Raw genomic sequence first — 14,472 nt, 5'->3', positions numbered from 1 at the left:
ATGAAAGAAACTTAGATAGATTAGTTAGAAAGAATGAAAGAAAGATAGATAGATTAGTTAGAAAGAATGAAAGATAGATAGATTAGTTAGAAAGAATGAAAGGAAGATAGATAGATAGATTAGTTAGAAAGAATGAAAGAAAGATAGATAGATAGATAGATAGATAGATAGATAGATAGATAGATAGATAGATAGATAGATAGATAGATAGATAGATAGATAGATAGATAGATAGATAGATAGATTAGTAAGAAAGAATGAAAGAAAGATAGATAGATTAGTTAGAAAGAATGATAGATAGATAGATAGATAGATAGATAGATAGATAGATAGATAGATAGATAGATAGATAGATAGATAGATAGATTAGTTAGAAAGAATGAAAGAAAGATAGATAAATTAGTTAGATAGATTAGTTAGAAAGAAAGATAGATTAGTTAGAAAGAATGAAAGAAAGATAGATAGATAGATTAGTTAGAAAGTATGAAAGAAAGATAGAAAGATTAGTTAGAAAGAAAGATAGATTAGTTAGAAAGAAAGAAAGATTAGTTAGAAAGAAAGAAAGATAGATAGATCAGTTAGAAAGAATGAAAGAAAGAAACAGATTAGTTAGAAAGAATGAAAGAAAGATAGATAGATCGATAGATAGATTAGTTAAAAAGAATGAAAGAAAGATAGATTAGTCAGAAAGAATGAAAGAAAGATAGATAGATTAGTTAGAAATAATGAAAGATAGATAGATAGATAGATAGATAGATAGATAGATAGATAGATAGATAGATATATAGATTAGTTAGAAAGAATGAAAGAAAGAAACATAGATTAGTTAGAAAGAATGAAAGAAAGATAGATAGATCGATAGATAGATTAGTTAAAAAGAATGAAAGAAAGATAGATTAGTCAGAAAGAATGAAAGAAAGATAGATAGATTAGTTAGAAATAATGAAAGATAGATAGATAGATAGATAGATAGATAGATAGATAGATAGATAGATAGATAGATAGAAAGAATGAAAGGAAGATAGATAGATAGATAGATAGATAGATAGATAGATAGATAGATAGATAGATAGATAGATAGATAGATAGATAGATAGATAGATAGATAGATAGATAGATAGATAGAATGAAAGAAAGATAGATAGATTAGTTAGAAAAAATGAAAGAAAGAAAGAGATAGATATATAAATAGATTAGTTAGAAAGAATGAAAGAAAGATATATAGATTAGTTAGATAGATTAGTTAGAAAGAAAGATAGATAGATATATTAGTTAGAAAGAATGAAAGAAAGATAGATAAATAGATAGATTAGTTAGAAAGAATGAAAGAAAGATAGATAGATATATTAGTTAGAAAGAAAGAAAGATGGATTAGTTAGAAAGAAAGATAGATAGATTAGTTAGAAAGAAAGATAGATAGATATATTAGTTAGAAAGAATGAAAGAAAGATAGATAAATAGATAGATTAGTTAGAAAGAATGAAAGAAAGATAGATAGATAGATTAGTTAGAAAGAAAGAAAGATGGATTAGTTAGAAAGAAAGATAGATAGATTAGTTAGAAAGAATGAAAGGAAGATAGATAGATTAGTTGAAAGAATGAAAGAAAGATAGATAGATAGATAGATAGATAGATAGATAGATAGATAGATAGATAGATAGATAGATAGATATATAGATAGATAGATAGATAGATAGATTAGTTAGAAAGAATGAAAGAAAGATAGATAGATTAGTTAGAAAGAATGAAAGAAAGAAAGAAAGATAGATAGATAGATAGATAGATAGATAGATAGATAGATAGATAGATAGATAGATAGATAGATAGATAGATAGATAGATAGATAGATAGATAGATAGATAGATAGATAGATAGATAGATAGATAGATTAGTTAGAAAGAATGAAAGAAAGATAGATAGATAGATAGATAGATAGATAGATAGATAGATAGATAGATTAGTTAGAAAGAATGAAAGAAAGATAGATAGATTAGTTAGAAAGAATGAAAGAAAGATAGATAGATAGATAGATAGATAGATAGATAGATAGATAGATAGATAGATAGATAGATAGATAGATAGATAGATAGATAGATAGATAGATAGATAGATAGATAGATAGATAGATAGATAGATAGATAGATAGATAGATAGATTGATTGATTGATTGATTGATTGATTGATTGATTGATTGATTGATTGATAGATTAGTGAGAAAGAATGAAAGAAAGATAGATTAGTTAGAAAGAATGATAGATAGATAGATAGATAGATAGATAGATAGATAGATAGATAGATAGATAGATAGATAGATAGATAGATAGATAGATAGATAGAAAGAATGAAAGAAAGATAGATAGATAGATAGATAGATAGATAGATAGATAGATAGATAGATAGATAGATAGATAGATAGATAGATAGATAGATAGATAGATAGATAGATAGATGAGAAAGAATGAAAGAAAGATAGATAGATTAGTTAGAAAGAATGATAGATAGATAGATAGATAGATAGATAGATAGATAGATAGATAGATAGATAGATAGATAGATAGATAGATAGATTAGTTAGAAAGAATGAAAGATAGATAGATAGAAGTTTATTAGTACATAGAATAGTAGTTTAATTGAGTCTAGGGCTTCAGGAGTTTAGATTTGAGTTTTTGGCTGGTACACTAATGGGCCACCGTAGTCTTGGCTCAATTTGAACAGTCTGCAATGAAAGTCTATGGGATTTTTATGATTTTTAATATTAATTTTTAAGAAAACTGAAACTCATATCAGTCTGAAAAGATATAGCACACTAAGTCAGAACAGTCTAAAGGTCTGACCCGAGTTTGGTGGTCGTAGCTTTAACGGTCTAGGTCAGGAGGAGATACAGTCTAAAATTTGGCTCAGAAGAAGAAGAATAATAATAAGTTTAAGTACAATATCAGTAAGTTGGCTTTTCCAAGCCAACTTAACTAAAATGTCTTATTGCAATATATTACATATTCATAATTATTACTTTTGCTGGTTCTTTGAGGCAGCTTTTTATGTTTATTGCGTTTTGGAAAAGAGCTCTTCACATACAAACACCGTTTCACCAAGGCACAGCGGCCCTTCAGAACATAAGAAAAAAAGCACGGACTTACTAATTACGAAACTTTGATGTGGTTGAACAGGTGAAACAGTCACAAATTCCTCTGAAACTCAAACCTTCTCAGTATGAGTTATGAAGGAAGAGAACAGCATTACAATTTTCAGCGCGTCCTCCTCTGATTGCTGTGTTGTGACTAATGGTGCGTTCTATTATTGTCAACGAACCGACTCGGACCTCGGATATGACGTCACTTCCACACTTCAAGCGTTCTGTTATGTTTTGCGCGTCCGAGTCGGAGAAAAACATGGACGCCACCTGGAAAGCTGTTGCTATGGTAGCACTGGCCAAGTACCAGGCGCTCCAAAATAAGTATGTGCTTCACCTAGTAACTAGTTTACCTTCTGTTAGCAACGCTAGCCACGTTAGTAACACCCGTTTGAAACAAGGCTTCATTCAATATATTGCACTCACAACAAGACCGATTCCCATACCCACAGGCAGTGATACGGACGCAGTAAGGTAATGCAGTAATACGACGAATGATTACAATTTAAACAACGTCATTTGAACAACCAAAGCGGTACAAACACAATGAAAACAAGTCACACAGGGCGCAGCCATCTTGGATTCCGTATCGGAATTCTTGCTTGGTGTCCTCACGGCTGTCCAAACCTCCAAGCGGTAAAATCCGAGGAAAGGGGGCGTGTTGGTGCGTGTTGCTAGGCAACGTATGTCTTCCTAGTCGGAACTCCGACACGGATAAATAATAGAACGCAGCATGAATTTACGACTCTAGGGGTCGCTGTTTGAAAAAAACACATTTTTTGCATAGTGTGCCTTTAATTTGAAGTTACCATAACAGTGATTAGCGTTTCCATTAGTTGGGCTCTAAAAACTCTGCAGGTTCAACATCACATCAGTAATAAATAACATGTTCGGCGTTTCGGCTCTGGTTAAGAATGGGTGAAAGCTGTACCAAAGTCCTTTTCAAGTACTGTACAGACCCTTTATAAAAAAATCCTTAGAAAGCTATTCTTGTCTTCTCTAAAGGGAGTTCATAGTGGTTTCCATTATCTTAGAGGTGTTACAATTGTTCTCGGATGGCTTTGGCCTTTCTGTCAATCATTGTAAATAAAGATTTTGACTGTTCATCAAAAAAATAAAAAAAAGATTTTTTTTTTTTTTTTCGGGTGGAATGCCTATACTATTGGTCCTCCTAATTGTCAATCATTCTGGTGAATCAATCAAACTTTTCAAAAAGTGGAGAGGGCGGATCTTCTGAAAGATCCACCGCTATACCTTTAACTCTTATTATGTTTTTTTGTCTTTTTTGGCTGTTGTGACAGTGTGTTTGTCAAACACATTTTCAGCAGAAAGCTAAATTTAATCAGGGCAGGTGATGTTGGTTACCTGTTGATGGCTTTGTAATCATAAGGATATTGCCTGAATCACTGATGTAATTTGAATAATAAAATTGATTAGATCAGTTAATATCATAAACCTTGCGTTACTGCAGCATAAGAATCAGTCAAAATATTTTAACAAACATGAAAACAAAAAAATGTGCTTGCAGAGTGACACACACACACTTATCAACAATCAGCGTATGTGTCTCAACAATGGTGACAATCAAAAATATTCAGATAAACTGATCAGTTCTGAACATTACAAAAAAGCTACTAAATGTCACTACAAAACACAACAGCAAAAAATAAAAGCAAATATTTAAAATTAAACTAAATAATAGGACAATTCAGCTGCATAATTTATTCATGTTGCAATGCATGCTGGGAGTTTTGTACTATGATGGTACCCAGCATGCATTGCCGCAAGGTACTTTTGATTGTCACCATTGTTGAGATTAATACGCTGATTATTGATATTTGTCATAGTAGATTAAGGTTTAGTACTCAGGTTTATAAAATTCTTCTAACTGATTTTTATAGTACTACTGTATTTCATACTGTAGTACCTCAGGGTTTGTGATGTGAAAATATTAATAAACACAATTGTTAGATTTGAAAAGCATCAGTTGAGCAGATTATTTCATGATGATTATAAAGCCATCAACACCTGATATCATTTCACTTTAGTTTTCTTTGCTGCTGCAAATGTGTTTAACAAACACACTGTCACAGCAGCCAGAAAAGACCGGCAGACTCGGAGCCTGCAGCTACAGTCCCGCACCCAGAGTCCCGCATTCTCAGACCCCTCGTTTTTCGAGACAGCGCCTCCCATCAAATTTTATTTTATTTAGAGAATCATACTCATTCGATTTCTTTTCTTAATCAAACTACTTTATAGCTCATCGATACACCAACATATGAATAGTCCATTTAATATTTGTAAAGATAGTTAAATTTGAGCCGTTAATGTAGCCTATGTTTTTTTCGCCTTTTTTCCCCGAAGATGTTTTGAAAGCTAACGTTATCCTTTAACCTTGGACTTTTTGTAGACAAGCATGTTGTAAAACATTGGTTAAAATTAGTTGACATTAAAGTAGACCAATTAAATACATTAAGTGTGTTAATATCAAAGAATGTCATCATTAATTATTTAATCAGTTTTACCGTTTGACCTTTTTTTTTTTACTATAAATTGAATTAATTAATGTCGGAGTAATTATTTTACTTTAGGCCTACACAGTAAATTCCACAGTGTTAAATCAACACTGCTCAGAGCAAATATGGTCCCACTCTACAGAGTGATGATTGAGCATTATTGAAGACACCTGATGTTAACAAGCAGAATCACTGAAGGAGAAAATCTCAAATTGTAAGTTACCATTAAGGTGATGGGTGTTTGCTTTAGTTGGGCTCTTGACCATTATATGTTTACTTTAATTTTTACTGTTGTTTGTCTGCTGTTATTGATTTATAACTTTGGAGGTATTTTTGGTGCAAAACTACTGAACGCCTGTGACAGTGAAATTTGTAGTTGTAGAGAATAGCCACCCATGTGTATCAGTAAATTTGAAGTCACAGAGAGAAATGTTTTTAGAGTTGCAAACTTGTAGACTTTTTTTTATCTTCCACAAACACAACACAACAGTTACACCTTCTCAAATACTTCATTGCAGGTGCACAAATCCTATTCTACAAATCACAAATTAAGAAACTCATACGCTCACATTTTTGCTACAGTTGCTGCAGTGAATATGGTGCAAAACGCATTTACACACCTGCATAAAAAAATGTGAAGTCATGGAGAAATTTAGCTCATCTGCAAATCAGTATGTGAATTCATCCAATGAGAGTTGCACACTTGTAGAATATTTTCTCACAAATGTCTTGCATATTTTTCTAGCACAAACACAAGTACATAACTACAGCTGCTTGAATCTGCTGCGACGAATCTCAAACACTGTTTTTCGCTTTCAAGTGACAAGTTTCGCGCGCTCTCCCTTTTGCACCAAGTGCACCGTGAAATGTGGGGCAAAAGTGAGTTGTGCATCTGTAGAGGCAGTGGGCGGAGCCTACATGAATATTCATGAGTTTCCCGGGCATGCGCGTGGAACTGCTCATTCTAGTTCACGCTCCTCGTTTCTCAGCAGGTTTAATGGATTATTTCAAAAAAGGTAAATATAGTTTCAGCGCGAACTTAAACTGTTGTGTGTCATTTTGTTAAATTTGTTAAATGTTTTTATTAATTCATCACTGACTGAATGATTGCTGGCATTCACTTCGTGTAGGCCTTTATACAGTAGCTACAGCAAACTTCAACTCGTCGTATAAATTGCACCTTGCGAAGCTTTAAAACTGTGGCTTTTACTAATTGTTATCATTTGTTGATTGCAATAAATTAAATAAACCCTCATAAATGTTTCTGTGGGCTAACACTTTTTAAAATATATATAATATATCCTGGTGTGATTGTTCTTAAATTCTTGTTCGTTTAAATAAGCCAAATTATTTAAGACCAAACTCAAGAATGAATGTGTTGCTTTAATACATACGTACAATTTGGATTGAACAAAATTGTATGGACAAAAGTGGATAAATTACATTTGATACAACTAGGTTACTGTAAATGAGAAACAAAAAAACACTTAACATTATTTTACGTAATAAGGGCATGCGTGTGGAACTACTGCTTCTAGTTCACGCTCCTCGTTTCTCAGCAGGTTTAATGGGTTATTTAAAAAAAAAAGGTAAATATAGTTTCAGCGCGAACTTAAAATACAATTTCCGCCCACTGCCTCTACAGATGCACAACTCACTTTTGCCCCACATTTCACGGTGAACTTGGTGCAAAAGGGAGAGCGCACGAAACTTGTCACTTGAAAGCGAAAAACAGTGTTTGAGATTCGTCGCAGCAGATTCAAGCAGCTGTAGTTATGTACTTGTGTTTGTGCTAGAAAAATATGCAAGACATTTGTGAGAAAATATTCTACAAGTGTGCAACTCTCATTGGATGAATTCACATACTGATTTGCAGATGAGCTAAATTTCTCCATGACTTCACATTTTTTTATGCAGGTGTGTAAATGCGTTTTGCACCATATTCACTGCAGCAACTGTAGCAAAAATGTGAGCGTATGAGTTTCTTAATTTGTGATTTGTAGAATAGGATTTGTGCACCTGCAATGAAGTATTTGAGAAGGTGTAACTGTTGTGTTGTGTTTGTGGAAGATAAAAAAAAGTCTACAAGTTTGCAACTCTAAAAACATTTCTCTCTGTGACTTCAAATTTACTGATACACATGTGTGGCTATTCTCTACAACTAAAAATTTCACTGTCACAGGCATTCAGTAGTTTTGCACCAAAAATACCTCCATATTAAACAGTTAAATGAACAAAGTGAAGTGTGATCTGATAGTGTTGGTTATGTTTTGACATAATCATGCTGTGATCTGAAAAATGAATCTTATTGAGATAGTTTGGTTTAACTTGTTACCAGCAGCTTTGTGATAATCAGCCTGTGAATCTCAACAATGGTGACAATAATAAAGCATGTTGCAGTGGCTGCCACCAATCACAGCTCATTAATGGCTCCCATCATGCATTGCGGTATGAATAAATTATGATCTGAATTGTCTATGTAATTTACTTTTCCTAATTGAATATTCTGCTCGTCACCATTGTTGAGATGCATAGACTGAATCTTGACGTCTGTGTGTGCCTAAAAGAAAGATTTTTTTGTTTTAAACAACTTTTAAGAAATCCTTTATATTATATAAAAATTTCTGGATATTTATGCAGAATCACAGTTATGCTGTGATCAACAACATAAATCGAAGTCAGAAATAAGGATCATAATGAGGTCAGTGATCAAGTTCAAATGATGAATGTAATAATATAACCAACACCATCAGATCACTTTATTCTTTGTTCATCTGGCAGTTATAACTCAGAGACAACAACCAAACTATCTAAAGTAGACACATAAGGGTCAAGAACCCAACTAAAGCAAACACCCATCACCATAATGGTAACTTACAATTTATGATTTTCTCCTTCAGTGATTCTGCTTGTTAACTGCAGGTGTCTTCAATAATGCTCAATCATCACTCAATTAATCACTTAATTATCTCATTAACTTTAACACCGCTTTAGTGTTACTTTAACACTCTGTAGAGTGGGACCATATTTGCTCTGAGCAGTGTTGATTTAACACTGTGGAATTTACTGTGTATAATGTTAATTAGACCATTATAGGTTGAACTGAAAGAAAAATTGTAATTTGAATAATAATAATAAAAAAAACATTTTAGCAATATAATATCATAATATTTTTCAGAAGATAGTTCAATCTGTAATTGTATCCCTTCCATCAGTAATTTTCTTTCAATTACGCCCACGCTCAAAAAATAACTACTGGGTAATTTGTTAGTCAGAGAACACAATGAGTTTTGGCACATGCATTAAGCAGGGAACGCAAATATTCATTTGGATAACTTTAAATAAATCGAGACCGTAATATTGCATCCTATTATTTTCAATGGCATTTGGATAAGGGTGATATACGATCTTTCGGACAGCAGGAGGCGCTGTCTCGAAAAACGAGGTGTCTGAGAATGCGGGACTCTGGGTGCAGGACTGTAGCTGCAGGCTCAGAGTCTGCAGCTTCATAATGTTGATTCATATCGTAATTTATTCATACTGCAATGCATGATGGGAGCCATGAATGAATTTTGATTGGTGGTACCCAGAATGCACTGCAACATGCTTTATTATTGTCACCATTGATGAGATTCACAGGTTGATTCTTGATGTCAATGTGTCTAAAAAAATGCTTATTAAGTGTTTTGATCAGAGTAACTTTTAAGAAATATTTGGATTATATTGAAAATGCCAGAAATCATTTGCTGTAGAATTACAGATCTGCTGTAATCAACAAGGTAGACATAACTCTCTAAATGAGATTTGTGCTTCTACATTTTAAAGTGTTATTTTAACACTTTAACACTCTTGAGTCTGGAGCCATATAAATTCCCAGGAAAGTTCATTTAACACTGCAGTTTTTGCTGTGTAGTTTTAAGTCCATATTGCCCATCCCTAATTTATAAGTCTCTTCTCATGCTGATTGGATAGATCATTTGAACATGCTCCTCCCAAACTTTGTCAATAAAACAATTTATTAGAAAAAAAAATCCATATGCCATTTATAGTGTGATTTTGACATACAGTGTTATCTTCCTTAACCCTCTGATGGTCTTTATTTATGTATACACTCTGGGTTTTGGGGTCTCTAGAGACCCCAGAAAATAACATTTAATTTTGTAACAAGATAATAGTTTTTTTTTTTTACAAATATAATTTTATTCTGTTTGTTAATGTTTTTACTCAACATTTGTGCAGTTTTTGGAGAATTTATGATATTTTTTAAATTTCTATAAATAAATTAATAAATAAATATTTAAATAGCCTTTTTACAAAAAAACAGCATTTGATGTAAAATTCACTTTATAAAAGACCCAGATTTCTAACTTTCATTCATGGGGATAACATGGATGATTTTAAATGGTTTAATGTAACATTTTTGCCCATTTTTTGGAAAATGCAGTTTTAAAATAAAAAATAATAATTTTAACCACTAGATGGCTATAGAGCTCCAGTATATGCTATTTGCTATTAGACTACCTGAAAGATATCTTTTCACAAGTTGGATTCAGTTGGATTCATATCTAAATATTATAAAATCACAATTATAACAAAAATAAAATATTTTTGTCAAAGTTTAGCATTTTATTGTACCAAAAAACCCCCCAGTTTTTCAATAATGTTACATTATGATTAGAATCAAACCTGAACAAAATGTTACAAAGAGAAATGTTGGAGTCTTAAGATTTTATCATTTATTTCAATCATTTATTTTTAATCTAATTCTAGATTCTAGACACACACAATTGCGTGTGTGTGTGTGTGTGTGTGTGTGTGTGTGTGTGTGTGTGTGTGTGTCTGAGAGATAAAGAGAGAGAGAGTGTGTGAGTACACATTGTCGATGTGCACGTGTCACCACACCACTTTATATTTGAAGTGGTTTAGCATTTTGGATGATTTTATTTGACAAATTATAGCCTTACAAATGTTCCTGTGTGTGTATGTGTGTGTGTGTGTATGTGTATGTGTATGTGTGTGTGTGTGTGTGTGTGTGTGTGTTTACATTTTCAATATGTCAGTGTCACCAATTTATTTTTGTGGTGGTACTGCATTTTGGATGATTTTATTTGACAAATTATAGCCTTACAAATGTTCCTGTGTGTGTGTGTGTGTGTGTGTGTGTGTGTGTGTGTGCGTGCGTGCGTGCGTGTGTGTGTGTGTGTGTGTGAGAGAGAGTGTGCGAGTACACATTGTCGATGTCAGTGTCAGTGTCACCACTTTATATTTGTGTTGGTTCTGCATTTTGGATGATTTTATTTGACAAATTATAGCCTTACAAATGTGTGTGTGTGTGTGTGTGTGTGTGTGTGTGTGTGTGTGTGTGTGTGTGTGTGTCTGTGTCTGTGTCTGTGTCTGTGTGTGTGTGTGTGTGTGAGTACACATTGTCGATGTCAGTGTGACCACTTTATATTTGTGTTGGTTCTGCATTTTGGATGATTTTATTTGACAAATTATAGCCTTACAAATGTGTGTGTGTGTGTGTGTGTGTGTGTGTGTGTGTGTGTGTGTGTGTGTGTGTGTGTGTGTGTGTGTGTGTGTGTGTGTGTGTGTGTGTGTGTGTGTGTGTGTGTGTGTGTGCGTGTGTACATTTTCAATGTGTCAGTGTCACCAATTTATTTTTGTGGTGGTACTGCATTTTGGATAATTTTATTTGACAAATTATAGCCTTACAAATGTTCGTGTGTGTGTGTGTGTGTGTGTGTGTGTGTGTGTGTGTGTGTGTGTGTGTGTGTGTGTGTGTGAGAGAGAGAGAGAGTGTGTGAGTACACATTGTCAGTGTCAGTGTCACCACTTTATATTTGTGTTGGATCTGCATTTTGGATGATTTTATTTGACATTATAGCCTTACAAATGTGTGTGTGTGTGTGTGTGTGTGTGTGTGTGTGTGTGTGTGTGTGTGTGTGTGTGTGTGTGTGTGTGTGTGTGTGTGTGTGCACATTTTCAATGTGTCAGTGTCACCAATTTATTTTTGTGGTGGTACTGCATTTTGGATGATTTTATTTTACAAATGATAAGAGAACAGTTTTTATAGTCTCAAAAATGTATTCCTCTATATATATGTGTGTGTGTGTGTGTGTGTGTGTGTGTACACGTGTGTTGTGAGCAATATAATTTAGCATTGTGGATGTTTTTTGCATTGGTGGAAGTGTGCCACTTTATTTGTGCCATTTCTGTCGATGTGTTCTGCGTTGTTTCTGATTTTGATGATGAATTTTGTCTATTTTGATTGCGGGGTCTCCAGAGACCCCGAAGACCACGAGTGTCACAATTTTTGTCACGCTAACATAAAAACAGATATCATTCCACTTTATTTTTTTTTTTTGTAGATCTAGAAAGTGTTAAGAGCCGTAGAAGGTTTCATACCATTTGGACAAAGGGAACATTTTTTTTAATTTGAGTAAAAGTCATTTGGGGTCCCAAAAGACCCCATAAACCATCAGAGGGTTAAGTCATTTTTAGTAATGTAATTTGATTATGCATTGATGAAAAAGCAAACACATCTATAGCTCAAGAGGGAGGGGATCTAGTACTCTGGAATAACCACTAGAATCAGGAATCACTGTGATCAAGAGTGATAATTGTGTGATGCCATTGCCACATGATTGTTTTTATGTTTTATTAATTCTTCAAAGCCACATCTGTAGGAATAAAACCTGTGATCATTATTTACCCCCCATCGGTTTTGAAATGGTTCCAACAGGCTCTGGATCCTCAGTTCTGCCTTCAGCCTGAGCTGTGTGAGGAAAAAAAGAGGTCAGAATGAAAATACAGTAACAATAAACCACTCAAACACAACATAGCAAAAAGGAAGGTTTGACCTGAAAGCCAGTTATTCACTTATTCTGTAAACTGTCATACTGTAAATATTATTTTTGTAAGAAGTAGATATTATTCATATTTCAAATATATATATAAAAAAAAATATTATTTTTTAAACAGCCCATTTAACAATTTAATTTTATCTTTAACCTGTTACCTTGCTTGTGATCGTTCTCCAGCTACTCAGCCTGATTATTCTTGTTTATCGTCCTCAGGATCTCCACTGTGATCTTCACTGCTTCTTCTAGTCCAAACTGGTCCACCATGATATCCACTGTTTTACACCTTTCTGCATTTTCCATTTTAGACTTTGCTACATTTTTAAGATTTTCCAAGTGCCATTGAAACTTATTTATGTCATCTGTTCCCAGATCTTCTAGTGATTGTAGAATCAGCACTTTAGAAGACGCCATCGTCCTTCACTGATTCACTGCAGGACAAAAAGAAAGAGCTGAATTAGTTTCACTCTTAACACGTGGACCCAAGCTCTCAAATGTTATTTGGATTATGAAATGAAGCTGTGATCGGATCAGGACTCTCAGAGTCAAACTCATCTGTGAAAGAAGTCCTATAAAGATTTATGCTTCAATGCATGCTGGATACTAAGCATTTTACAAAACCTAACCATGGCTCCCAGCATGCATTGTGGCATGAATAAATAATGCAGGTAAATTTTTTTTTTTTTTTTTTTTTTTTTGCTTGATTTGTGATGTTAGGAGGTTTATCTGAATATTTTTTTAATTGTCACCATTGTTGATGTTCATTTGCTGATTATTGATAATAATAATAGTAATTTATTATCATTTCAATACAAAGAGATTACATTTAGATGGGTGAGCAGGGAACAGTTCTTATTCAGCAGTCTAACTGCCAGGGGGTAGAGGCTGTTACTTTGAGCGTACGTCTTTCTGCGCATGCCTGGTTTTGCGCCAGATAATTCTGTCAGCTAACTTTATGCCTTCTGTTTGTGATCCGTTGTGGATTCTGATCACCGTATAAGGTAGGCATATTTATACCCGATGCAAAAAACTATGCGCGCTAACCATTACCATAGTAAACATGGTAAATATATACGCTTGAAGAAATCAGACAAATCATAATCCTGTTTTTATTTTATCTGTCAGTAGCCTATGTCTCGGACTATCCTTTTTTTCTCTGACTGAAAATATAACTGTATCCTTCTGGGAGAGAGTGCCAAAGCTCCTCAGGTCATATTTTTGGTGGCATATTTGTAGAAATTAACATTCTTTCTAAATGTGATGTAAATACGTCCTTACTAGGCTACCAAATAAACAGAAACAGACGCGAATAAGTTGTGTGCCCTCTTTCTTTTGTGAACGTTCACAAACGTCATAAAAGGTAAATCACTTTATTTCTGTGTGACTAATGTGCAATTTTGACACAAATTAATTCATTATGATTAATGTATCGCTTTTTTTATTCGCTGTAAAACATCTATTCTTGGGTTTTAAATATTTAATTAAACAACAAAAATGCCAGCAAACAGTCGCTCTTGTTTTGCGATCACGCTGTTTCCAGTGATTTCTTTCTGATCAGTTTTCTGATAAAACTTCCTTTTTTTCTTTTTTTTTTTACAATAATAATATATATTTAATTATATGCTATAATGAGTGTGATATGAGTATGAGAATGAAAAACTGATGCAAATACAAAACAAGACAATAATAAACAAAAGAACAATAGCCTACCCTACACAATACAATAAAACGGCCCGTTTATGGCTCGCACTGGCCCGACAGTGGAAACACGGCTGATGCCTACAACTAACGCGACAATTAAGTGATGCACCATCTTGACAGGATTGAAAACGTGGAAATAATGAGCTTCCAGATCCGGCAGACAAGCTGTGTGCGCATGTCAGAAAATGATTTCGATTGAAAGCGTCAGCACATGTAAACACCAGATCGGTTTAGATAATATCCCATGTAAACAGTCAACCGGAAT

The 14,472-nt window shown here is 33.6% G+C and overlaps 1 protein-coding gene across 1 annotated transcript in view; it reads right to left on the bottom strand.

Annotated features, from left to right (window-relative positions):
• The window catches only part of LOC308686332 (uncharacterized protein), a 95,668-nt gene that overhangs the window by 53,762 nt on the left and 27,434 nt on the right, over positions 1–14,472 (bottom strand). The window contains exons 2-3 of the mRNA XM_081394733.1: positions 12,665–12,937; positions 12,359–12,421 (exon numbers count right to left, since the gene is read on the bottom strand). Coding sequence (XP_081250859.1) covers positions 12,359–12,365 — 7 coding nt within the window. The 5' untranslated portion in view covers positions 12,366–12,421; positions 12,665–12,937. The remainder of the gene's footprint in view (positions 1–12,358; positions 12,422–12,664; positions 12,938–14,472) is intronic.

Source organism: Scardinius erythrophthalmus, assembly GCF_964197995.2.
Source record: "Scardinius erythrophthalmus genome assembly, contig: HAP1_SCAFFOLD_163, whole genome shotgun sequence".
NCBI classification, from domain to species: domain Eukaryota; kingdom Metazoa; phylum Chordata; class Actinopteri; order Cypriniformes; family Leuciscidae; genus Scardinius; species Scardinius erythrophthalmus.
Note: the sequence above shows the minus strand (reverse complement) of the source record. Positions and strands in the feature narration are given on the sequence as shown.